The sequence below is a fragment of the Corvus moneduloides genome, chromosome 28 (genome assembly GCF_009650955.1).
Source record: "Corvus moneduloides isolate bCorMon1 chromosome 28, bCorMon1.pri, whole genome shotgun sequence".
Lineage (NCBI taxonomy): Eukaryota > Metazoa > Chordata > Aves > Passeriformes > Corvidae > Corvus > Corvus moneduloides.
Genome location: NC_045503.1, coordinates 1,980,729 through 2,004,169, shown reverse-complemented (window position 1 = coordinate 2,004,169; position 23,441 = coordinate 1,980,729). Strand labels below are relative to the sequence as shown.

The 23,441-nt window shown below is 50.8% G+C and overlaps 4 protein-coding genes and 1 long non-coding RNA gene across 5 annotated transcripts; all 5 read right to left on the bottom strand.

Annotated features, from left to right (window-relative positions):
* Positions 1–210: 210 nt before the first annotated feature.
* On the bottom strand, positions 211–2,643 carry LOC116436134. Its single transcript, XR_004236963.1, has 3 exons — positions 2,597–2,643; positions 1,783–1,862; positions 211–848 (listed from the first exon to the last, which is right to left on the bottom strand). It is a non-coding gene; the product is annotated as an uncharacterized LOC116436134 (long non-coding RNA).
* A 64-nt stretch (positions 2,644–2,707) lies between these two features.
* On the bottom strand, positions 2,708–16,098 carry LOC116435780 (mucin-16-like). The gene is made up of 33 exons (XM_032092344.1): positions 15,856–16,098; positions 15,679–15,746; positions 15,220–15,392; positions 15,083–15,109; positions 14,710–14,852; positions 14,533–14,600; positions 13,949–14,142; positions 13,833–13,859; positions 13,462–13,604; positions 13,285–13,352; positions 12,826–12,998; positions 12,689–12,715; positions 12,316–12,458; positions 12,139–12,206; positions 11,539–11,711; positions 10,786–10,812; positions 10,395–10,540; positions 10,217–10,284; positions 9,863–10,035; positions 9,376–9,402; positions 9,012–9,160; positions 8,862–8,929; positions 8,383–8,555; positions 7,863–7,889; positions 7,514–7,656; positions 7,333–7,400; positions 6,481–6,653; positions 6,024–6,187; positions 5,180–5,247; positions 4,388–4,542; positions 3,717–3,880; positions 3,561–3,625; positions 2,708–2,897 (listed from the first exon to the last, which is right to left on the bottom strand). Exons 1-33 carry the CDS (start codon positions 16,096–16,098, stop codon positions 2,708–2,710), a joined length of 3,786 nt encoding a protein of 1,261 aa, XP_031948235.1.
* A 129-nt stretch (positions 16,099–16,227) lies between these two features.
* LOC116435779 (mucin-16-like) lies at positions 16,228–19,590 on the bottom strand. Its single transcript, XM_032092343.1, has 10 exons — positions 18,859–19,590; positions 18,722–18,748; positions 18,351–18,493; positions 18,167–18,234; positions 17,620–17,792; positions 17,483–17,509; positions 17,112–17,254; positions 16,934–17,001; positions 16,312–16,534; positions 16,228–16,251 (listed from the first exon to the last, which is right to left on the bottom strand). The coding sequence occupies exons 1-10, from the start codon at positions 19,070–19,072 to the stop codon at positions 16,228–16,230; spliced, it is 1,110 nt and encodes a 369-aa protein (XP_031948234.1). The 5' UTR covers positions 19,073–19,590.
* A 277-nt stretch (positions 19,591–19,867) lies between these two features.
* LOC116435778 (mucin-16-like) lies at positions 19,868–21,604 on the bottom strand. Its single transcript, XM_032092342.1, has 7 exons — positions 21,583–21,604; positions 21,356–21,529; positions 21,219–21,245; positions 20,848–20,990; positions 20,664–20,731; positions 20,117–20,289; positions 19,868–20,006 (listed from the first exon to the last, which is right to left on the bottom strand). Exons 1-7 carry the CDS (start codon positions 21,602–21,604, stop codon positions 19,906–19,908), a joined length of 708 nt encoding a protein of 235 aa, XP_031948233.1. The 3' UTR covers positions 19,868–19,905.
* Positions 21,605–21,897: 293 nt separating this feature from the next.
* LOC116435776 (mucin-16-like) lies at positions 21,898–22,842 on the bottom strand. The gene is made up of 4 exons (XM_032092341.1): positions 22,629–22,842; positions 22,492–22,518; positions 22,121–22,263; positions 21,898–22,011 (listed from the first exon to the last, which is right to left on the bottom strand). The coding sequence occupies exons 1-4, from the start codon at positions 22,840–22,842 to the stop codon at positions 21,898–21,900; spliced, it is 498 nt and encodes a 165-aa protein (XP_031948232.1).
* Between the last annotated feature and the right edge of the window lie 599 nt (positions 22,843–23,441).

Genomic DNA, 23,441 nt, shown 5'->3' with positions numbered 1-23,441 from the left:
TGGTTTTGGGGCAATTCTGGCTGGGTGAGAGGGGCAGGGAAAGGGGCTGAGCTCTGAAAACAGATCCTGAGCTGTGGGATGGGAGCTGATGAGCAAAACCTCCAGGATTTCTGCAGAGTTTCTCATTTGGGACGACAAAAATGCTGAGACAGAGGAAACACAACTTCATGGAAGTAAAACGTGGCATTTATTGAACTGAAATCAGCAGCAATCTCAAAAAAACACAGCCTGGCTGTGTTCCACTCAGATTCAACAATGTCTCTTTACATCACAATATTGTAATTATAAATAGATGAAATAGTTGAATTAATTTAAGGTACTTAAATTTTTAAAGCTCAGTGGTAAAAAAGCTAAAATCTAGGTGGGATTTCTAAGTCTACAACAGTCAGTCCCCAAAAATCTCTAAATTAGTATAATTTCAAGCCTTTTTCAGAAAACTGACATTAACACTGAAGGGCCTTGCAAACTGCACCTCCTGGTAGTTTTTATTTTCCTCTGGTTGTGTAATATTTATATAAAAATTCTATTTCTATGAAACACTGCTGTGCTTTAGAAAAATATTTTCCTCAGCACTTGCACTGTTGGCAGTTTCCTGGAGTATGAGAAGAATCATGGCAATACTGCAAAGATTTATCTCAGGGAGAGAGAAAATGCTGAAATAATTTATTAAAAGGAGTATTTTTCTAGTTTTTAGAGCTATTTTTCCTTCATCAGTGGACGAACAGGTCTGGGAAGACCAAGCTGAGGTGTCAGTGAACCTTCCCTGTGCTCAGGCTGGGGAAGTGCAGCTTGTACAGGCCCTGCTGCACCTGGTACAGGTGGGACTTTCTCCTCAGGCAGGAGAGCCCCTGGTGGGAAGAGAGCAAAATTAGTGGGGAAAAAACCAAAATCAATGGGGAAAAGAACAAAATTAATGGGAAAAGAATAAAATTAATGGCAAAAAAATTGAATCCGTGCTCTGCCTGTCATTACATGCCCCCAGATCACGTTGCCAGGTGGGAAAGGAGGGATTTGGGGAATAAATGTTTGCCTAAAGCTATGAGGCAGCTCTACAGCTGAGGAGTTTCCTCTCCTAAATCCCACTGGCTGTAATTTTGACTCCTGAACCTCCCTGCTCTCTGTAGATTTCTCTTCTCCTCAGCTGGTGCAAAGCAAACTTTTCAACCAGTGCTTTTTAGATGTTGTTCCCTATCAAAACACCACCAGAGGTGGGAAGAGGATCAGCTCTGCCTTTTCCAAGGATCTACTCTGCCTTTTCCAAGGATCTGCAGCCCTGCCAGGCTGCTGCCGTCTGTAGGTTAAGAGCACTGACTACAAAATGCTCCATGTGGTTCCCACAGGCTGTTAAAAATGTTGTCTTTGGCAGTGCCTCACCTGGAACATGCTCATCCTGCAGGTATTCGGACAGGGAAGAGGTTTAGGAAATGCTGCAGGGGGTTCCCTAATTCCACCTCTGGATTCCCTAATTCCTGCTCGTTGGCTCGGTGTTGGCCTCACCTTTGGGTCTGTGTTTTTCACTCTGCAAAAACTCAGTGCCAGCCACGATCCTGCTGCTTTTCTAGAAGGAAGATCCTGCTTCCTTGCCTAGAAATCTGCTCAGCTGACTCTAAATTCCCTTCCCCGTCTTCTGCTCCCCCATGCTTAGAAACTGGCAGGGACTGAAGGATTTGGGGTGGGTTTGGCTGTTACCAGGCACTGGGATCCTGGGGAATGTGTCTGAATGTCCCTCCTGTGGCTCTGCAGGAGTCAAGGGACAGGTGGGACAGCAAAGGGGACACTCACCAGGAAGCACAACAAGACGAGGAGGACGAAGCCCAGCAGGGTGAAAAGGCAGATGAGGATGATGGCCCAGAACTGAAGCCCTGCAAAGGGAAAAAGAAAAGGGCACATCAGGTTTAGGGACTCATCCCTGTGGGATTATGAGAGGGAAATCTCACCCTGGCAAAGTTCAGAAGTGCTGAACACTCTGTGGGTCAGGGCAAATTACAGAAATCTGGGAAAATGGAGTGAGGCTCCAAGGATCCATAGCCTTAAATGCCACTGCAGGGAGCAGCAGAGCCCCCCCAGCTGATTCCAGGGATGTTCAGAGTGACAAAATTCTGGGATGTTCAGAGTGACAAAGTTCTGTCTTAGCTGCTTCTGGACTCTCTTGGGGACAGGGCTCAGGGTGTCAGCAAAGCTGGAGTTGTTTTACCAGAGTGTTTGTGGTGCCTGAGAAAGCCACAGTTCAGGGTATGTTTTTTCTCTCTCCTGTTTGCTGTCAGTTCTGAGGTTGTACCTAAGCTGAGCCATATCTGGTCTGGTCTTTTTTTAGAAATGCTGCAATTATCAAAATTTATTGGTGCCAGAGTTTTAAAACAGCTCCCCAAATTGCACTGCTTTTGCCTGTCCCTCAATTCCATTTCCCTCGGGCTGGTGGCACCTGCTGTTTGCTACCAAGAGCCCTGGGATTTTGGTCTTTTCCATGGGTTTAGTCTCATTCCAAGATATCTGATGCTAATTAATTACAGCTCAAATATTTATTAAGGTTCAAGTATTTATTAGAGCTCAAGCATTCAGTGGCTGTTGGGTCAGTCCTTCCTAAAAAAGCACCTACCAGGTCTTTTGGACTCAGGTTCATCTATCTTGAGTGGAGAGTAACCTGGAAATGAGGAGTGGGACAGATGAGGAATGGAACTCTGATTAAAACAAAAATAAGAAGAATTCTTCAAATTCTCTCACCTTCCACCACCAGACTCTGCTCCTCCAGCTCGTGGCTGGGGCCCAGCCTGGTGAAGCCCTGCGTCAGGAGTTTCAGCTCCTCAAACACCTCCTGCTCTTGTAAAGTCCCCGAGAGGGGATCCGGGGTGAACTCGCAGATGGAGGCAACCTCTGTGTGTCCTTTGCTGTGGACAGGCCTGGAGGGTGACAGGCAGAGAGGAGAGAAAGTGAAGGGGAGCTGAGTAGAACAGGGAGAGGGATTTGGAGTCTTGTGTTTGCAGATGTCCCAGCGATGTTTTATTGGGATGGGATCACTTCTAGCAGCCTGTTCTGGGTGAGACAGGAACTCCTTCAGCCTTGGGAAATCCATCCACTGATTTAATCCCCAGCAAGGCATTTTTAAGAGGTAAATCAGCTCTAAGAGGGAAATCAACTCTATTTCTAGGAGTTAGATCAGCTTTATGTCTAAAAGTTAAATCAACTCTGCTGCTTTGTTCCACCAGAGAGGAGTTGCAGGAGCCTCACCCAGGCAGATTTTGTCCTCAGGTTGGTCAGTTCTGTTGCTGGTTTTCCTGCTGTGTGTCGGTGCAATTTGAGCTTATTTGAACATGCTAAATGAGAGAATGGATGTGTTTGCTTTACCCTGGGATTGTTCATGCATGGAAACAGCTCTGCCAGCACCAAAACAAAACCAGCTCTGTTTGGGCAGAAACCTTCTGTAGTGAAGGCAAAACTGACTGAGGGTGAGTGAAGTGACTCCCATGTGTCAGTGGGGGCACAGAGGTTGGCAGGGAGGTGTGGACACCCTGAATGTCTTCCTGAACTGCTCTTTTGGGACTTGGAAAAAGCACTGGACGTACCCAAAGCTCTCCACAGTGCAGCCAACAAATCGGTCCTTCAGGTGGCTGCTCCTGAATACCTCGAGCTGAGGGGGAGAAACAAAACAGTTGAGGAAGGCTGAGTTAATTTAACACATCCTTTGGACAGGGAGCTCAAGCTGTTGCTGCTCATTTCACCTCTTTCTCAATCTTCTCTTTGTTCTCTTGGTACATTCTGGAGCTGGAGTCCCGCAGTTCTGGCGAGTAGGGAAGGTTGGAGATTCGGAAATTTAATCCAAAGGATTTTTTGTCAGACTTGAGGGGTGTCTTGTGAGTTGCTGCCTCAACTGAGAGCTCCAAAGCTGGAAGTGGAGAGGAAAATTAAATTCTAGCAGAGAGAAACTGAGGCTTTCCTACCAAGCAGCACTGAGCCGCAGCCTTGAGGTCTTAGATTGGCAGAACTTGAGTTGCACTGGGGTCTGACAGGAAATTCCCAAGGTACCAGGCCATTCATTTCTTTGGGATGTAGCACATTGGGAAAAAAAGCTGAAACGCTGTTTGGCTCTAGATGGTTGAATTTGTGGCAAGCAGTTCCCACTTCATTTTCTGATTCTTTAATGTTGAATAACACCTAATTTTGAATAGCAATTCAATTTTGAATAACACCTCAATATTGAATAACATCTTAATACTGAATAACCCCTTAAGCCATCGAGGACTAAAGGACTGAATGTCTGAATGGCCCGAATCAGAGTCCAGTGATTCAACTTAATAATACATTTATTTCTGCTCTGACAGAGCAGAATTTGGGAAATTCTGAGTGTGCCATGGCAAAGTGAGTTCTCTGGGCAGGGATTTGATCCACATACTGTCCACTGAGAATTCCTGCAGTCTGTAGCTGCTCCCCAGCCACTGCCCGCTGGTGCTGGACGTCCTGTCCTGGAAAGTCCTTTCAACCACGGCTCTGTTGATGTTGGGGTCGGGCTGGAAGAAGCACAGGCAGCCGACCACTATGGATCCAGGCCTGTGGGCAGAGGGACAGAGGTTTGGAGATAAACAGGGTGGGCAGGAAGCTCCATGTGGGAAAAAGTTTCCTGAAGGGTTCCTGCTGTTGTGAGGGTTAAAGTAACGTGGTGGAATAATGGTGTGGAATGGGCTGGTTGGGGCTTTTCCTTTGGATAAGAACAGGAATTAAAATTTTACCTCCTCCCTGGACAAATTTAGGTCATATTGCATGAATGCCAGGAAAGAGCAGCACTTTTAGGTTTTTTAAAGCTTTTGCCCTGTGGGAGGGTCCCTTGTCCAAGCCTCACTCCATCCTGAGGAGGACACTGCAGCTCACTTGTAAAACCCGTGGAGTTCAAGTTGAGAGGAGTGTGGGAGTCACAGGATCACCAGTTCCCAGTAAAAGGAGGGAATCAGTAATTCCTGGGGTACTCAGAGACCTGAGTGTGCCTTACAGAAACCCTGACTGAGAAACCCTAGTCCAAAAAAAATTCAAACTGACAAATTCTGGGAAGCCTGGAAACGCCTCTTTAGGGCATCAATTTCCAACAGGAGAATGGAGGGGAGGAATTCCAAAGGGGCCAGTGGCACTTGGCCATGGCGAAACAGTGCCAGGGGGTGACAATCTTTAACCAAAATCAGATTTTATCCCAAACCTCAGCCCAGTGATGTTGCAGGTCAGGAACTGGTCCCGCAGGTCGCTCTGACGGTACAAGTGATTCATCTGAAATGAAAATGTTCCATTAAATATTAATGAGTTTGGGCACTGTGGGGATGCTTTAGGGCAGCAGGAGGGACCTGAGCTCTGGAGAAACACTGGGGTTATTTTTTGCTGGTTGGATTTCATGGCAGTTGGGTTTTCCTTTGGAATTGGCACCTTCTGGTGGTGGGCTCTGACTTCCAGCCTGGCAAACATTCCTGCCTTATCCGAGCAGGACGCCGGTGTGGGAGAGCAGTGTCCTGAGTGACAGCCCAACCTCACAGACCCACAGCTCAAAGAGGGCAAAACCCACCCAATCAGGGCCTTATGAGGTTGATAAGTTGGATTGGTGCTGAAGAGAAAGCGTTGGATTCTAGGAGTGAATTATGGATGTGCTGACCAGAGATTTGCCCAGCAGGGATTGGCCTTGGATGCACTTCTGGAGGTGGGAGTGAAATGCTGAGGGTGTCTTCATTTAGCAGATCAGCTCTGGCATTTTGCAGTCCATGTCTTTGGCTGGAGAGAATTTCTTAAGACCACGTGGAATCATGGAATGGTTTGGTTTGGAAAGGACCTTAAAGATCCTCCAGTCCCAGCCCCCTGCCATGGGCACGGGTGACACCCACCAGGTACAACTTAGCAAAACCAAAAGTGAATCAAAGGCCAGTCTCATCTTTCAGATTCCTGGAATGTTTGTTCCCAAATGTTGATTTTTAATTATTTTTTTAAACTCTGACATAAATCTTTGGCAGTTGCTTCAAAGACTGACCAGTCAGACATATTCTCAAGTACCTGCTTACCTTGTTGGTGATGCTTTCCACTGCTGCTCTGTATTCTGGAGACTGGGAGTCAGGGTTGGTGAGGTTTACATTAACTATTCTGAAGCTCAGTCTGTAGCCAAATTTGGCTGCCATTTCAGTTAAGACAGGCTTTCTGGTGGCAGCTGTGTCTGTGAGGGGGAAACCTAAATAAAAAGGGTAGAGTGAATTTATTTTTAGATCTGTCCATATCATAAAAGCAATATAAGTGCATCCCTGCTTAGATCATAGAACGTAACAATGAAATTCTCCAGGAATTTGTGTGATTTAAGGGATGGAAATGCTGCCAGCATGGCAATATCATGTTGGATTGATGTGGTCATTGTGCCAAAGCTCAGAGAAAACCAACAAACCGAAGGGTTCCTCAGTGCTCAGGCTCCAGGGATGAGGAGTGATCTCCAGGAGATCCCAAAATCTTGTTATCCCGATGGATGCTTACCATCAACATACAAGCTGTTCCTGTCCAGGCTGTAGTGGCCCAGTCTGGTGACATTGTTGGTCATGGTGCTCAGCTCCTGGTAAAGCTTTTCTCTGTCAAACCTGGCCAGGCTGGCATTGTCCTTGCAGCTGCACACGGCGTCCACTTTTGTGTCATCCCCAGCCCTTCCAGACCTAGGGGGAAATGTCAGACACGTTCTTTGGGACACTGCTCTGCTGGAGGAACTCCCTTTGGGCTTTTTAGGACAGACACCAAACCCTCAGTGCCAATGGGCTCCTGCATCCTTCACCAGGCTCTCCAGAACTGGGGTGATGACATTTAGATACTAAAATGATTTTACCAGCTAAAAAAATTCCTGGCTGGACAGGGAGGTGTCACTGGTTCTGTTTTCTGGCCTCAGAACAACCATGAATTGATGGTGATAGTGGATAAACAAATGGTTCACTGCCGTTTCAGCAGTATTTTGGGTGTTTTATGTTTAGGTACTTTGGTATCTCAGACACTTTTTATTTAGTATTCTTTCAGATACTTTCAGTGTCTGCAGGAAGGGCTCAGAGTATGGACCAGGGTCTGTTCCCTGCTGGTGAGGAGTAGGACAAGAGGAACAGGCAGGAACTGATGCCCAGGAAGTTCATGAGCATGAGGAAGAACTTCCCTGGTTAGTGACCAAACACTGGAACAGATCGTCCAGAAAAGTTGTGGAATCTCCTCACTGGATATATTCCAGAGCCATCTGGACACAATCCATGTGCTCTGGGATGACCCTGCTGGAGCAGGGAGGTGGGATCAGGTGACCCACTGAGGTTCCTTCCAACCTGACCCGCCCTGGGATTCTGGAATTCTGAGTCTTACCTAAATCTCATGGTTTTACATCCTGTGTAGGCAGAGCTTATGCTGCTCCTTTTGAAAAGAGGGTCAAGCTGTCAAAAAAAAAAGGGACAATTGAGAGATGGGAATCACATTGCGAGTTTAAAGCAGACAGATTTAGGTCACCACCATGACCCAAAAGGGGCACAAGCAGAGCCAGACTCACGTAGTGGTTCATAACTTTCACTGTGGACTTGAATTTGCGGGAATTTGGGTCATCCAGATCTGCAGTGTAGCGGAGGTTGGTCAAGGTGAAATTAAGTGTGAAATTCCTGGATGTTGATCTTGGTGCAGATGTGGTGCTCCGAGCTGTAATCAAAGGGGAGAAGGATTAGGAATTTCCTACAAAAAATCTGTTTTCACTTCCAAAACCCTCCTAATCCCAGCACACCTTAAAGCTACTCTGAATAATCCATTCCCCTCTGAATTTCGGAGGAGAGCGCTTCTTTGAGAGCTTCCCCTGAAATGAACTTGGCAAAATGAACTTGGCAAAATGAATTTGGCAAAATACTTACGGGATCTCTCAAAGGGTTCATTGTAACCTGGAAAGGAAATGCAAGAGAAAGAGTTATGTAAGAGAGCATCCACTTGGTAGAAGTGGGGAGGGGGTGATTAAAAGGATGACTTGGGAATGAATCATCAGAACCAGGCCCCAAGGGTGTGAATGTGTTAAACAAACAAAGCTTAGGCAGAACAAGGTGCTTTGGAAGAGCAGGGCTACAACGAGAAAATGTGTGTGACAATTTTTAATTAAACACTGTGGAACAGAAATCAGGTGGAATGTTCGCAGGCAGGTGAATGATGGAGGTCAAAACTAACATTAAGTCACTCTTCAATGTAATACAGAAATTAAAATCTTCAAAAATGTCAGCGTGAAAAGATTTTAAATCTTACACTTCATCTTACACAGATAAATTATGCAGAAAACTCCAGATCTCTTCAAGGTCACTTTTTTAACATTGAGGTGATCCCTGAGAGCCAAGGTGGTCCCAAACTGCTCCAGTGCCCAGAGGAACGGGAAAATCAAACACTCACCATTGACATAGAGGCTCTTGTTGTCCAGGCTGTAGATTCCCAGCTTGGTGATACCACTTGTCATTCTCCTCAGCTCTTGGTAAACCTCAGCTGGGTTAAATTTGGGCACCTGGGAGCCCTTTCCATAGCTGCAGATGATGTCCACTCCTGTGCTATCCGTGTTCTTCCCAGGCCTGAGGAATTGAATATCATGGAGTTTCTGTTAGTTATTAAAAATATTTGGGGTTTTTTTTTCTGATGTAATTAAAAAACCTCTCCCCATAAATCTGTCCACAGTTCTCAGATGAAGTGGAGAAACTACTGAATATGGTCTTACAAGGAAAAAGGCTTTGTAAGATAAAGACCATACAAAAGGGAGTAGAAGCTTTATTATAATGAAAGCAACTACTTGAAAAAGGAGAACAATTATTAAAGGGTCGCTCAGATGTAAGGAAATCATTTGCTGCAGTTCCAGGTGAATCTCTCAGGTTATTGCTCACCTGAATCCCGTCACTTTGCAGCCAGAGAAATGAGGGCCAATGCTGCTCTTCTGAAGCAGGGGGTCAATCTGGCAAGGAAATGTCTTTGTGAAGATGGGAAACCCAAAATCCTGGGGGATTTCAGTGAAAACCAATGTGACTTTGGCTTACGTAGTGTTTCATTATTTTCTCAGTGGACCGGTATTTGCGGGAATTTGGTGTCTGCAGGTCGCTGGTGAACATGAGGTTGATTATGGTGAAGTTCAGGCTGAAGTGGTCCGTGATTGCTCCTGGGCTTTGTGTGGTGGCTGTTTTTACTGCTGCAAGAGAGAACAAACATGACAGGGATAAAATAAGAACAGGATCTTCATAAGACACTGCAGTTATTGGGTTTCTTAGAGAAAAAAATGGTGTGAACATGATCCTACCCTTCAGACATTTTGCAGTGTTATAAACATTGCCAAATCAGCAGGAAACAAAATCAATTTATGCCTTTAAGTAGCTTTAACCTGTGTCTGGGTTTAAATATACTTACAGGATGCACTGTGAGGCTCATTGTAATCTGAAAAACAAATGGAAAATTATTAGGAAAATATTCCAAGAAAGTCTCAGCAGGACTAAATACAGGGGGTTTTATTACAGGATTGTGGTTACTGAATTCAGGACTTTTAACTTGGTGACTGACAAGGTTTTGCCCTCAAATTTTTGTTCTCTGTTTTGAGAGGTGTATTAAGTCTTCTTCATTCTAATTTCAAATTAGTCTGTGTCAACATTGAAGGTTGGACTTGATCTCAGAGGTGTTCTCCTACCATAATGATTCCATGATTCCAACAGAGAATCCCAGAAAGGACCATAGGGAAAGGACCATAAAGACCATCCAGTTCCAACCCCTCTGCCCTGGACAGGGACAACTTTCACTAGACCAGGATGCTCAGAGCTCCATCCCACATGGCCTTAAACACTTCCAGAGATGAGGAATCCACAATTTCATTAGGAATAATGCCTTGAGGAAGTCTCATTACCATTGACGTAGAGGCTCTGGCTGTTGAGGCTGTAGTGTCCCAGCTTGGTGATGCCATTGGTCATTTTGCTCAGCTCACGGTAAATGGTTGTTCTGTTGAATTTGGGATCTGAAGGCTCATCCCTACAGCTGCACATGGCATCTACTCCTGTGTCATCCCTGTTCTTCGTGGACCTAGGAAACGAGGCATTGGTTTAGTCATTATTGAGAAATCCATCTTAATCAAAGACAGGGATTGGAAAAACCCCTCAGACATTGCTGACACGTGAGAAAATACTCAGAGATGAGTTAAATGCTGAGAAATGGGAATTTTAAGAAGCAGGGAATGAGGACTTTTCCCAGACATGGCTCTTACCTGAATGCCATTACTTTGCAGCCGATGTAAGCTGGGCCAATGCTGCTCCTTTGGAATAAAGGATCAACCTGGAAATGGAATAACAACGTGGCAATAAGCCAAATGTCCTGGTGAAGGTAAGAGATGAGAGATACTGAGAGAACTGTGCCCCAGCAGGGCATTGTTTTGCCAGACTTACGTAGTGGTACATGACTTTTTCTGTTGACTTGAATCTCCTGGAATTGGGTTTCTCCAGATCTGTAGTGAACTGGAGGTTGGTTATTGTGAAGTTCAGGGTGAAGTTCTTTACTGCTGGTGCCAGAGGTTGGGCGCTTTGATCAGCAGCTGTAATGAGAAAGGAAAGTTATTGCTTGAAAATATCATTTCATGTTCAACATCCCAAGAGGAAACACGCTGAGCACAATTCCCAGATATTCTAGGTGGCTTCAAGGCTATATAAGCTCACAAATTCTCTTAACACTATTTTATAGACCAGCAGTGCTCTTGCTTGGTTAATCCAATTTGTTGTTTTGGCTTTTGCTAATTAGCAAAATCTTCCTGCTCCTCAATTTCTCTTTAAAGGTACTTACACAGTTCAGGATGCACTTCCTTATGACCTGTGGGGGGAAGAAAAGGGACAGGATTTGAGAAGTGCCCTACAGTTGGAGAGGTTTGGCACACACAGAACATGTCTGAGAGCTCCTGTGTAAACATTTCCTAGTTAAGACTGATTTGGTGACTGTCCAGGCATAAATGCACATTCATCCTACTGGATGTTGTTGGCAAGGCGCTGCTTTTCTTAGCAGTGCACAGAATTGTCCCTCTCCTAGGGATGTTTAGAAGGAATTTACCCATTCCCTAAATCTAGCTTAGAATCACAGGATGGTTTGGGGTGGAAGGGAATTTAAAGATCATCAAGTTCCAACCACACTGCCATGGCCAAGGAACCATTTAATTTCTACATGGAAAATTTATGTATGATTTTGTCAAGTGATGATAAGTTCTAGTGCTGTTCCTTGACCTTGAGAGGTCAATCCCTATATTCTCTAAAAAGTTCATAGATAGAATACTTGAAATTAATGTAACAGAGAAAATATACTTGAAAAAGGTTAATTTTACTATATTAAAAAAAATATATAGAAGGAGGTAAAATTATAAATGTATGTAGAGTGCAGGAGGTCCTGTAAACCCAACCAAAAAAATGAGAGATACAGATGAGTGAAAGAACAAAAAGTGGTAGAAAAAAAGGAATTACTTAGTGAATGAACATGACAAGATATGAAATGATTTAAGTTTAGGAAATTAACTATATGAAAATTAAACAAATCAAAAAAAATTGTCACCGTTGACGTAGAGGCTGTCCTTGTCCAGGCTGTAGGGGCCCAGCTGGGTGATGCCTCTGGTCTTGTTGCTCACTTGGTGGTACAGCCCCACCCTGTCCAAAGGCGCAGCCGAGGGCTCCTTGCTGTAGGTGCACACGGCGTCCACCCGGGTCTCATCCCTGTCACTGCCTGGCCTGCAAAACACAGCGACCTCCTTGAGCACTCTCCTCTGCACATTGTCTCCTCAGCCCTTGGCCCTGGTCCTGCCATGGCCATTTCTGAGTAGGAAGTCAAGCCCTGCCTTCCCCAAATGTGCCTGTTTGGTGGCTGGACACTGTTCTCTGGCTCCACTAAGGCCCTGGGACACTTCATGAGGAGGGAGCCTGGAAGGACTTTGAAGTCGTTCTAGGAGTTACCAAGTAATCTTAAACTTCACTGCCCCAAGATGAGAGTAAAGTCAGTGAGAGGCTGTTCTAAGAAAGAAGGGCATCAGGGAGAAATGCCAGAGGCAGGAGGGCAGTAGCGAGAAGGCCCTGCCTCCCTAAAAGAGGAGAACATGAGTGACCAGTCCCGTTATGAGAGTGAGGGCCTTTCATAGGGACACAGGGGTGCAGCCCATACCTGAAGTCTGCTGTCTCACATCCTTGGAAAACAGGGCCAATGCTGCTTTCCTTCAGCAGGCGGTCCAGCTGCCAAGGGAAGAGGTTTCACAATTAAGCCATGGCCATCTCCCTGCAGTCCTCCCAAGCTGATGAGGCCAAAGAAGGCAAGGATATGGCTCAGTGCTGGTTGACTTACCAGGGTGTTCATAACTCTTCGAGTAGCTCTGAACCTGGCCGAGTCAGGATTCTCCAGGTCGGAAGTGTAGGGGAGGTTGGTGATGGTGAAGTTGACGGTGAAACGCTCGGGGGCGGCAGCTGTCGTTGTTGGATGGGTGGGAGCTGGAAGAAGCACAGGAGGGAGTGACAAGGGTCAGAGGCTTGGTTGTTACAGCCCTGGCTGGACAATTGCAGAGGTCTCCAGGCAGCCCTGCTCTCCATGGGGATGGCTGGGAGGATCCCCATGTCCCCAGGATCTCATGCCCCAGGCCCCAGTCTCCTCTGTCCTAAAGCAGACTGTGGTGAGGCCCTTGCTGTCCTCTGATCCCATCCCGCCCCTGCAAGGTACTCACTGGTCAGCACTGGCTGTTCGTTGTATCCTGGGAAAAGAGAGAGACAGAGGGTCAGGAGCTGGAGCTGGGCAAGGGGCAGCACTGGGGGAGGGCTGGTGTGGGGGAGCAGAGGAGGCCGAGGGAGGAGCTCTGGTCACCGTTGACGTAGAGGCTGTCCTTGTCCAGGCTGTAGGGGCCCAGCTGGGTGATGCCTCTGGTCTTGTTGCTCACTTGGTGGTACAGCCCCACCCTGTCCAAAGGCGCAGCCGAGGGCTCCTTGCTGTAGGTGCACACGGCGTCCACCCGGGTCTCGTCCCTGTCACTGCCTGGCCTGCAAAACACAGCGACCTCCCTCAGAAATCCTCCTCTGCGCATTGTCTCCTCAGGCATGGGTTTTGGATTGTCCATGGCCCTTTTAGGTATGATTTGACTGTCATCTTAGGGCTAAAATTTGATCATGTATAGGGAATAGCGCAGGAAGAGGAGGGATGCTCGAAGGAAGAGGCGTATCAGCATGGAGGTCCTGCCTCCATAGGCTGGGAACCAAAAGAGGAGAAGTCCAAGGGAGCCCTCAAAAGACCGAGGGACCTGCAGGGACAGTTGAGCAAGACCCATACCTGAAGTCTGTTGTCACACATCCTTGGAAAACAGGGCCAATGCTGCTTTCCTTCAGCAGGCGGTCGAGCTGCCAAGGGAAGAGGATTCCCGGATAAGCCATGACCATTTCTCTGCACTCCCTCCAGATATACTAGGCCACTGGGGGCAAGGCAGTGTCCCAGGGATGGCTCACTTACCATCATGTTCATGACCCTTCGAGTAGCTCTGAACCTGGCCGAGTCAGGATTCTCCAGGTCGGAAGTGTAGGGGAGGTTGGTGATGGTGAAGTTGATGGTGAAACGCTCGGGGGCGGCAGCTGTCGTTGTTGCATGGGTGGGAGCTGGCAGAAGCACAGATGGGGAAGGAAAAGAGGCAAAAGCCAGGGTGTCAGGGCTCTGGATGGAAAACCCCTGAGGTCTCCTGCTGGCCCTGCTCTCCATGGGGAATGTTGCCACGATCCCCATATTTTCCCTGGGATGTCAGGGCCACAGCCTTCAGTGCCCAGGGGAAGACCCCAGGGAGGCCCTTGCAGCTTCCTGACCCCATCCCGCCCCTGCAAGGTACTCACTGGTCAGCACTGGCTGTTCATTGTATCCTGGGAAAAGAGAGAGACAGAGGGTCAGGAGCTGGAGCTGGGCAAGGGGCAGCACTGGGGGAGGGCTGGTGTTGGGGAGCAGAGGAGGCCGAGGGAGGAGCTCTGGTCACCGTTGACGTAGAGGCTGTCCTTGTCCAGGCTGTAGGGGCCCAGCTGGGTGATGCCTCTGGTCTTGTTGCTCACTTGGTGGTACAGCCCCACCCTGTCCAAAGGCGCAGCCGAGGGCTCCTTGCTGTAGGTGCACACGGCGTCCACCCGGGTCTCGTCCCTGTCACTGCCTGGCCTGCAAAACACAGCGACCTCCTTGAGCACTCTCCTCTGCACATTGTCTCCTCAAGGCCTTGTCTTGTTGCTGCTGTGGCCATTCCTGAGTGTGAAACCAAGGTCTGCCTTCCCAAAATATGCGTGTGTATTTGGTGGCCACACACTGCCCTCCACCCCCACTAAGGCCCTGGGGCTCTTCAGGAACAAGAAGGCCTGGAAGGAGTTCCGAATTGTCTTTGGATTGGACCTTCAGCACCCCAAGATGTGAGTGCTGGCAATGAGGAGCGGCTCTAAGAGAGAAGGTGTCAGGGAGAAGGTCCTGCCTCCATAAAAGAGGAGAACATGAGCGTGACTGGCCCCATTATCTGCAGGAGATCCTTTCATAGGGACACAGGGGTGCAGCCCATACCTGAAGTCTGCTGTCTCACATCCTTGGAAAACAGGGCCAATGCTGCTTTCCTTCAGCAGGCGGTCCAGCTGCCAAGGGAAGAGGTTTCACAATTAAGCCATGGCCATCTCCCTGCAGTCCTCCCAAGCTGATGAGGCCAAAGAAGGCAAGGATATGGCTCAGTGCTGGTTGACTTACCAGGGTGTTCATAACTCTTCGAGTAGCTCTGAACCTGGCCGAGTCAGGATTCTCCAGGTCGGAAGTGTAGGGGAGGTTGGTGATGGTGAAGTTGACGGTGAAACGCTCGAGGGCGGCAGCTGTTGTTGTTGCATGGGTGGGAGCTGGAAGAAGCACAGGAGGGAGTGACAAGGGTCAGAGGCTTGGTTGTTACAGCCCTGGCTGGACAATTGCAGAGGTCTCCAGGCAGCCCTGCTCTCCATGGGGATGGCTGGGAGGATCCCCATGTCCCCAGGATCTCATGCCCCAGGCCCCAGTCTCCTCTGTCCTAAAGCAGACTGTGGTGAGGCCCTTGCTGTCCTCTGATCCCATCCCGCCCCTGCAAGGTACTCACTGGTCAGCACTGGCTGTTCGTTGTATCCTGGGAAAAGAGAGAGACAGAGGGTCAGGAGCTGGAGCTGGGCAAGGGGCAGCACTGGGGGAGGGCTGGTGTGGGGGAGCAGAGGAGGCCGAGGGAGGAGCTCTGGTCACCGTTGACGTAGAGGCTGTCCTTGTCCAGGCTGTAGGGGCCCAGCTGGGTGATGCCTCTGGTCTTGTTGCTCACTTGGTGGTACAGCCCCACCCTGTCCAAAGGCGCAGCCGAGGGCTCCTTGCTGTAGGTGCACACGGCGTCCACCCGGGTCTCGTCCCTGTCACTGCCTGGCCTGCAAAACACAGCGACCTCCCTCAGAAATCCTCCTCTGCGCATTGTCTCCTCAGGCATGGGTTTTGGATTGTCCATGGCCCTTTTAGGTATGATTTGACTGTCATCTTAGGGCTAAAATTTGATCATGTATAGGGAATAGCGCAGGAAGAGGAGGGATGCTCGAAGGAAGAGGCGTATCAGCATGGAGGTCCTGCCTCCATAGGCTGGGAACCAAAAGAGGAGAAGTCCAAGGGAGCCCTCAAAAGACCGAGGGACCTGCAGGGACAGTTGAGCAAGACCCATACCTGAAGTCTGTTGTCACACATCCTTGGAAAACAGGGCCAATGCTGCTTTCCTTCAGCAGGCGGTCGAGCTGCCAAGGGAAAAGGTTTCCCGAATAAGCCATGACCATTTCTCTGCACTCCCTCCAGATATACTAGGCCACTGGGGGCAAGGCAGTGTCCCAGGGATGGCTCACTTACCATCATGTTCATGACCCTTCGAGTAGCTCTGAACCTGGCCGAGTCAGGATTCTCCAGGTCGGAAGTGTAGGGGAGGTTGGTGATGGTGAAGTTGACGGTGAAACGCTCGGGGGCGGCAGCTGTCGTTGTTGCATGGGTGGGAGCTGGCAGAAGCACAGATGGGGAAGGAAAAGAGGCAAAAGCCAGGGTGTCAGGGCTCTGGATGGACAACCACTGAGGTCTCCAGCCAGCCCTGATGGCCATGGGGAAGGCTGGCAGGATTCCTGCCTCTGTCCCGGATCCCAAGCCTTCAGCCTCCTCTGCCTGAAGGAAGCCCTAGTGAGGCATTTCCTGCCTTCTGATCCCATCCCACCCCTGCAAGGTACTCACTGGTCAGCACTGGCTGTTCATTGTATCCTGGGAAAAGAGAGAGACAGAGGGTCAGGAGCTGGAGCTGGGCAAGGGGCAGCACTGGGGGAGGGCTGGTGTGGGGGAGCAGAGGAGGCCGAGGGAGGAGCTCTGGTCACCGTTGACGTAGAGGCTGTCCTTGTCCAGGCTGTAGGGGCCCAGCTGGGTGATGCCTCTGGTCTTGTTGCTCACTTGGTGGTACAGCCCCACCCTGTCCAAAGGCGCAGCCGAGGGCTCCTTGCTGTAGGCGCACACGGCGTCCACCCGGGTCTCGTCCCTGTCACTGCCTGGCCTGCAAAACACAGCGACCTCCTTGAGTACTCTCCTCTGCATGTCATCCTCTCAAGGCTGGGTCTTGGAACTGCCTTGGTCATTTCATGGTCATTTGCCTTTCCAAAATATGTGTGTGTGTGTGTGATTGGTGTCCCGACACTCTTCTGCACCTTCAAAAACATTCTGAGCATGTTCATGAAGGAGAGGGCCTGGAAGGAATTTGGAGTCATCTTGGGATCGGGCCATCACCTCCCGAAGAGGAGAGCGCCGCATGTGAGGTGGAGATAGAAAAGAGAGAGGGAGAGCAGGAAGAAGGAGGGAGAATGTCCTGAGTCTGTAAGAGTGCAGAACATGAGCGTGACTGGTCCCCTTACATAAGTGAGAACACTGCAAAGGCACATTTGAGCAAGACCCATACCTTAAATCTGTTGTCTCACATCTTTGGAATACAGGGCCAATGCTGCTTTCCTTCAGCAGGCGGTCGAGCTGCCAAGGGAAAAGATTTCCCAGTTAGGCCATGGCCATCTCACGGCTCTCCCTCCACCTTTAGAGAGCCTGGGGAGGGCAGGACAATTGCCCAGTGCTGGTCAACTTACGAGCATGTTCATGACCCTTTGTGTAGCTCTGAACTTGGCTGAGTCAGGATTCTCCAGGTCGGAAGTGTAGGGGAGGTTGGTGATGGTGAAGTTGACGGTGAAACGCTCGAGGGCGGCAGCTGTCGTTGTTGCATGGGTGGGAGCTGGAAGGAGCAGAAATCCAGAATGACAAGGGGCAAGAGCCAGGGTGTCAGGGCTCTGGATGGAAAACCCCTGAGGTCTCCTGCTGGCCCTGCTCTCCATGGGGAATGTTGCCACGATCCCCATTTTTTCCCTGGGATGTCAGGGCCACAGCCTTCAGTGCCCAGGGGAAGACCCCAGGGAGGCCCTTGCAGCTTCCTGACCCCATCCCGCCCCTGCAAGGTACTCACTGGTCAGCACTGGCTGTTCGTTGTATCCTGGGAAAAGAGAGAGACAGAGGGTCAGGAGCTGGAGCTGGGCAAGGGGCAGCACTGGGGGAGGGCTGGTGTGGGGGAGCAGAGGAGGCCGAGGGAGGAGCTCTGGTCACCGTTGACGTAGAGGCTGTCCTTGTCCAGGCTGTAGGGGCCCAGCTGGGTGATGCCTCTGGTCTTGTTGCTCACTTGGTGGTACAGCCCCACCCTGTCCAAAGGCGCAGCCGAGGGCTCCTTGCTGTAGGTGCACACGGCGTCCACCCGGGTCTCGTCCCTGTCACTGCCTGGCCTGCAAAACACAGCGACCTCCCTCAGAAATCCTCCTCTGCACATTCTCCGTTCATGGCTGGGCCCTGGGGCTGCCATGGACGTTCCTTTGTTGGAACGCAAAAACATCTGTGTGTGTTATGGTCAGGCGCTGCTGTCCACCTTCACTAACACCCTGGAGGTGTTCAGGATGGAAAGAGGCATCAAGTACTTAGGAGTGATTCTTGGGCTACTCCATGTCCTACACAAGCTGAGAGTGCATGCAGTGAGGGGAGGCTCTAAGACAGGAGGGCATTATGGAGACAGTTCTGCCTTCATAGAAGAGGCACCCAGAGCTGGACCACTATGTCCAGCATCCTCAGACCAAGGCACCTGCACGGGGACAATGACCCATACCTGAAAGCTGTTGTCACACATCCTTGGAAATTGGGGCCAATGCTGCTTTCCTTCAGCAAGCGGTCGAGCTGCCAAGGGGAGAAGTGTCACAATTAAGTCATAGCCAGCTCCCTGCACTCCCTCCAAGGTGATGAGTACAAGGACCAGTTGGGACAAGGCCTTGGTCATGAGAAGGGCCACTTACCAAGGCGGCTGTGACTGACTGTGTAGCATTGTACTTGGCCGAGTCAGGATTCTCCAGGTCGGAAGTGTAGGGGAGGTTGGTGATGGTGAAGTTGACGGTGAAACGCTCGAGGGCGGCAGCTGTTGTTGTTGCATGGGTGGGAGCTGGAAGGAGCAGAAATCCAGAATGACAAGGGGCAAGAGCCAGGGTATCAGGGCTCTGGATGGAAACCCACTGAGGTCTCCTGCTGGCCCTGCTCTCCATGGGGAATGTTGCCACGATCCCCATATTTTCCCTGGGATGTCAGGGCCACAGCCTTCAGTGCCCAGGGGAAGACCCCAGGGAGGCCCTTGCAGCTTCCTGACCCCATCCCGCCCCTGCAAGGTACTCACTGGTCAGCACTGGCTGTTCGTTGTATCCTGGGAAAAGAGAGAGACAGAGGGTCAGGAGCTGGAGCTGGGCAAGGGGCAGCACTGGGGGAGGGCTGGTGTGGGGGAGCAGAGGAGGCCGAGGGAGGAGCTCTGGTCACCGTTGACGTAGAGGCTGTCCTTGTCCAGGCTGTAGGGGCCCAGCTGGGTGATGCCTCTGGTCTTGTTGCTCACTTGGTGGTACAGCCCCACCCTGTCCAAAGGCGCAGCCGAGGGCTCCTTGCTGTAGGTGCACACGGCGTCCACCCGGGTCTCGTCCCTGTCACTGCCTGGCCTGCAAAACACAGCGACCTCCTTGAGCACTCTCCTCTGCATGTCATCCTCTCAAGGCTGGGTCTTGGAACTGCCTTGGTCATTTCATGGTCATTTGCCTTTCCAAAATATGTGTGTGTGTGTGTGATTGGTGTCCCGACACTCTTCTGCACCTTCAAAAACATTCTGAGCATGTTCATGAAGGAGAGGGCCTGGAAGGAATTTGGAGTCATCTTGGGATCGGGCCATCACCTCCCGAAGAGGAGAGCGCTGCATGTGAGGTGGAGATAGAAAAGAGAGAGGGAGAGCAGGAAGAAGGAGGGAGAATGTCCTGAGTCTGTAAGAGTGCAGAACATGAGCGTGACTGGTCCCCTTACATAAGTGAGAACACTGCAAAGGCACATTTGAGCAAGACCCATACCTTAAATCTGTTGTCTCACATCTTTGGAATACAGGGCCAATGCTGCTTTCCTTCAGCAGGCGGTCGAGCTGCCAAGGGAAAAGATTTCCCAGTTAGGCCATGGCCATCTCACGGCTCTCCCTCCACCTTTAGAGAGCCTGGGGAGGGCAGGACAATTGCCCAGTGCTGGTCAACTTACAAGCATGTTCATGACCCTTTGTGTAGCTCTGAACTTGGCTGAGTCAGGATTCTCCAGGTCGGAAGTGTAGGGGAGGTTGGTGATGGTGAAGTTGACGGTGAAATGCTCGAGGGCGGCAGCTGTCGTTGTTGCATGGGTGGGAGCTGGAAGAAGCAGAAATCCAGAATGACAAGGGGCAAGAGCCAGGGTGTCAGGGCTCCGGATGGAAACCCACTGAGGTCTCCTGCTGGCCCTGCTCTCCATGGGGAATGTTGCCACGATCCCCATATTTTCCCTGGGATGTCAGGGCCACAGCCTTCAGTGCCCAGGGGAAGACCCCAGGGAGGCCCTTGCAGCTTCCTGACCCCATCCCGCCCCTGCAAGGTACTCACTGGTCAGCACTGGCTGTTCGTTGTATCCTGGGAAAAGAGAGAGACAGAGGGTCAGGAGCTGGAGCTGGGCAAGGGGCAGCACTGGGGGAGGGCTGGTGTGGGGGAGCAGAGGAGGCCGAGGGAGGAGCTCTGGTCACCGTTGACGTAGAGGCTGTCCTTGTCCAGGCTGTAGGGGCCCAGCTGGGTGATGCCTCTGGTCTTGTTGCTCACTTGGTGGTACAGCCCCACCCTGTCCAAAGGCGCAGCCGAGGGCTCCTTGCTGTAGGTGCACACGGCGTCCACCCGGGTCTCGTCCCTGTCACTGCCTGGCCTGCAAAACACAGCGACCTCCCTCAGAAATCCTCCTCTGCACATTCTCCGTTCATGGCTGGGCCCTGGGGCTGCCATGGACGTTCCTTTGTTGGAACGCAAAAACATCTGTGTGTGTTATGGTCAGGCACTGCTGTCCACCTTCACTAACACCCTGGAGATGTTCAGGATGGAAAGAGGCATCAAGTACTTAGGAGTGATTCTTGGGCTACTCCATGTCCTACACAAGCTGAGAGTGCATGCAGTGAGGGGAGGCTCTAAGACAGGAGGGCATTATGGAGACAGTTCTGCCTTCATAGAAGAGGCACCCAGAGCTGGACCACTATGTCCAGCATCCTCAGACCAAGGCACCTGCATGGGGACAATGACCCATACCTGAAAGCTGTTGTCACACATCCTTGGAAATTGGGGCCAATGCTGCTTTCCTTCAGCAAGCGGTCGAGCTGCCAAGGGGAGAAGTGTCACAATTAAGTCATAGCCAGCTCCCTGCACTCCCTCCAAGGTGATGAGTACAAGGACCAGTTGGGACAAGGCCTTGGTCATGAGAAGGGCCACTTACCAAGGCGGCTGTGACTGACTGTGTAGCATTGTACTTGGCCGAGTCAGGATTCTCCAGGTCGGAAGTGTAGGGGAGGTTGGTGATGGTGAAGTTGACGGTGAAACGCTCGAGGGCGGCAGCTGTCGTTGTTGCATGGGTGGGAGCTGGAAGAAGCAGAAATCCAGAATGACAAGGGGCAAGAGCCAGGGTGTCAGGGCTCTGGATGGAAACCCACTGAGGTCTCGTGCTGGCCCTGCTCTCCATGGGGAATGTTGCCACGATCCCCATTTTTTCCCTGGGATGTCAGGGCCACAGCCTTCAGTGCCCAGGGGAAGACCCCAGGGAGGCCCTTGCAGCTTCCTGACCCCATCCCGCCCCTGCAAGGTACTCACTGGTCAGCACTGGCTGTTCGTTGTATCCTGGGAAAAGAGAGAGACAGAGGGTCAGGAGCTGGAGCTGGGCAAGGGGCAGCACTGGGGGAGGGCTGGTGTGGGGGAGCAGAGGAGGCCGAGGGAGGAGCTCTGGTCACCGTTGACGTAGAGGCTGTCCTTGTCCAGGCTGTAGGGGCCCAGCTGGGTGATGCCTCTGGTCTTGTTGCTCACTTGGTGGTACAGCCCCACCCTGTCCAAAGGCGCAGCCGAGGGCTCCTTGCTGTAGGCGCACACGGCGTCCACCCGGGTCTCGTCCCTGTGCACTGCCTGGCCTGCAAAACACAGCGACCTCCTTGAGCACTCTCCTCTGCAAATTCTACCTCACAGGTGGGTATTGGGGCGGCCATCGCCATTTCCAAGTCAGAATGAAAGCTCTGCTTTCCCAAAATAGGAGTTCTTCTTGTCCAGTGTCTGCTCTCCGCCTACAGTAAGGCCCCAGGACCTCTGCAGGAGCAAGTAATCAAGGCAATATCTAGCATCTTCTCAAGCTCAGGCCACAACCAGCTTGAGATGAGATTATGGGCAATGAGGGATATTTCTAAAAAAGATGGACCTAAGACAGAAGGTCATTGGGTAGGAGGGAAATAGTGAGAATATCCTGCCTCCATAAAAAACAACAACATGAGCATGTCTGGTCCCTTTACGAGGGAGGGCCTTGCAAAGGAACACAGGGGTGCAGCCCATACCTGAAGTCTGTTGTCTCACATCCTTGGAATACAGGGCCAATGCTGCTTTCCTTCAGCAGGCGGTCGAGCTGCCAAGGGAAGAAGTTTCCCAGATAAGCCATGACCATATCACGGCACTCCCTCCAAGTTGATGCATACAGTGGGGACATGAGTATATCCCACTGATGGTCAACTTACCAAGGTGTTCATAACCCTTTGAGTAGCTCTGAACCTGGCTGAGTCAGGATTCTCCAGGTCGGAAGTGTAGGGGAGGTTGGTGATGGTGAAGTTGACGGTGAAATGCTCGAGGGCGGCAGCTGTCGTTGTTGGATGGGTGGGAGCTGGAAGAAGCAGAAATCCAGAATGACAAGGGGCAAGAGCCAGGGTGTCAGGGCTCTGGATGGAAACCCACTGAGGTCTCCTCCTAGCCCTGCTCTCCATGGGGAATGTTGCCATGATCCCCATATTTTCCCTGGGATGTCAGGGCCACAGCCTTCAGTGCCCAGGGGAAGACCCCAGTGAGGCCCTTGCAGCTTCCTGACCCCATCCCGCCCCTGCAAGGTACTCACTGGTCAGCACTGGCTGTTCGTTGTATCCTGGGAAAAGAGAGAGACAGAGGGTCAGGAGCTGGAGCTGGGCAAGGGGCAGCACTGGGGGAGGGCTGGTGTTGGGGAGCAGAGGAGGCCGAGGGAGGAGCTCTGGTCACCGTTGACGTAGAGGCTGTCCTTGTCCAGGCTGTAGGGGCCCAGCTGGGTGATGCCTCTGGTCTTGTTGCTCACTTGGTGGTACAGCCCCACCCTGTCCAAAGGCGCAGCCGAGGGCTCCTTGCTGTAGGTGCACACGGCGTCCACCCGGGTCTCGTCCCTGTGACTGCCTGGCCTGCAAAACACAGCGACCTCCTTGAGTACTCTCCTCTGCATGTCATCCTCTCAAGGCTGGGTCTTGGAACTGCCTTGGTCATTTCATGGTCATTTGCCTTTCCAAAATATGTGTGTGTGTGTGATTGGTGTCCCGACACTCTTCTGCACCTTCAAAAACATTCTGAGCATGTTCATGAAGGAGAGGGCCTGGAAGGAATTTGGAGTCATCTTGGGATCGGGCCATCACCTCCCGAAGAGGAGAGCGCTGCATGTGAGGTGGAGATAGAAAAGAGAGAGGGAGAGCAGGAAGAAGGAGGGAGAATGTCCTGAGTCTGTAAGAGTGCAGAACATGAGCGTGACTGGTCCCCTTACATAAGTGAGAACACTGCAAAGGCACATTTGAGCAAGACCCATACCTTAAATCTGTTGTCTCACATCTTTGGAATACAGGGCCAATGCTGCTTTCCTTCAGCAGGCGGTCGAGCTGCCAAGGGAAAAGGTTTCCCAGTTAGGCCATGGCCATCTCACGGCTCTCCCTCCACCTTTAGAGAGCCTGGGGAGGGCAGGACAATTGCCCAGTGCTGGTCAACTTACGAGCATGTTCATGACCCTTTGTGTAGCTCTGAACTTGGCTGAGTCAGGATTCTCCAGGTCGGAAG

Coding starts and splice junctions, on each gene's coding strand:
- LOC116435780 (XM_032092344.1), bottom strand. CDS start 16,098: ATGGCCATCAGGGCTGGCTGGAGACCTCAGTGGTTGTCCATCCAGAGC. Junction 14,601..14,709: donor GAAGAGTTATGAACACCCTG/GTAAGTCAACCA, acceptor TTCCCTTGGCAG/CTGGACCGCCTGCTGAAGGA. Junction 10,813..11,538: donor GGACAGCCTCTACGTCAACG/GTGACAATTTTT, acceptor TTCCCCCCACAG/GTCATAAGGAAGTGCATCCT.
- LOC116435776 (XM_032092341.1), bottom strand. CDS start 22,842: ATGCAGAGGAGAGTACTCAAGGAGGTCGCTGTGTTTTGCAGGCCAGGC. Junction 22,519..22,628: donor GGACAGCCTCTACGTCAACG/GTGACCAGAGCT, acceptor CTCTTTTCCCAG/GATACAACGAACAGCCAGTG. Junction 22,264..22,491: donor CGAACAGCCAGTGCTGACCA/GTGAGTACCTTG, acceptor TGCTTCTTCCAG/CTCCCACCCATCCAACAACG.
- LOC116435778 (XM_032092342.1), bottom strand. CDS start 21,604: ATGGCCGCCCCAATACCCACCT. Junction 21,530..21,582: donor GGCCGCCCCAATACCCACCT/GTGAGGTAGAAT, acceptor TGTGTTTTGCAG/GCCAGGCAGTGCACAGGGAC. Junction 20,732..20,847: donor AGTCAGTCACAGCCGCCTTG/GTAAGTGGCCCT, acceptor TCCCCTTGGCAG/CTCGACCGCTTGCTGAAGGA.
- LOC116435779 (XM_032092343.1), bottom strand. CDS start 19,072: ATGCAGAGGAGAGTGCTCAAGGAGGTCGCTGTGTTTTGCAGGCCAGGC. Junction 17,510..17,619: donor GGACAGCCTCTACGTCAACG/GTGACCAGAGCT, acceptor CTCTTTTCCCAG/GATACAACGAACAGCCAGTG. Junction 16,535..16,933: donor TGTGAGACAACAGATTTAAG/GTATGGGTCTTG, acceptor TGTGTTTTGCAG/GCCAGGCAGTGACAGGGACG.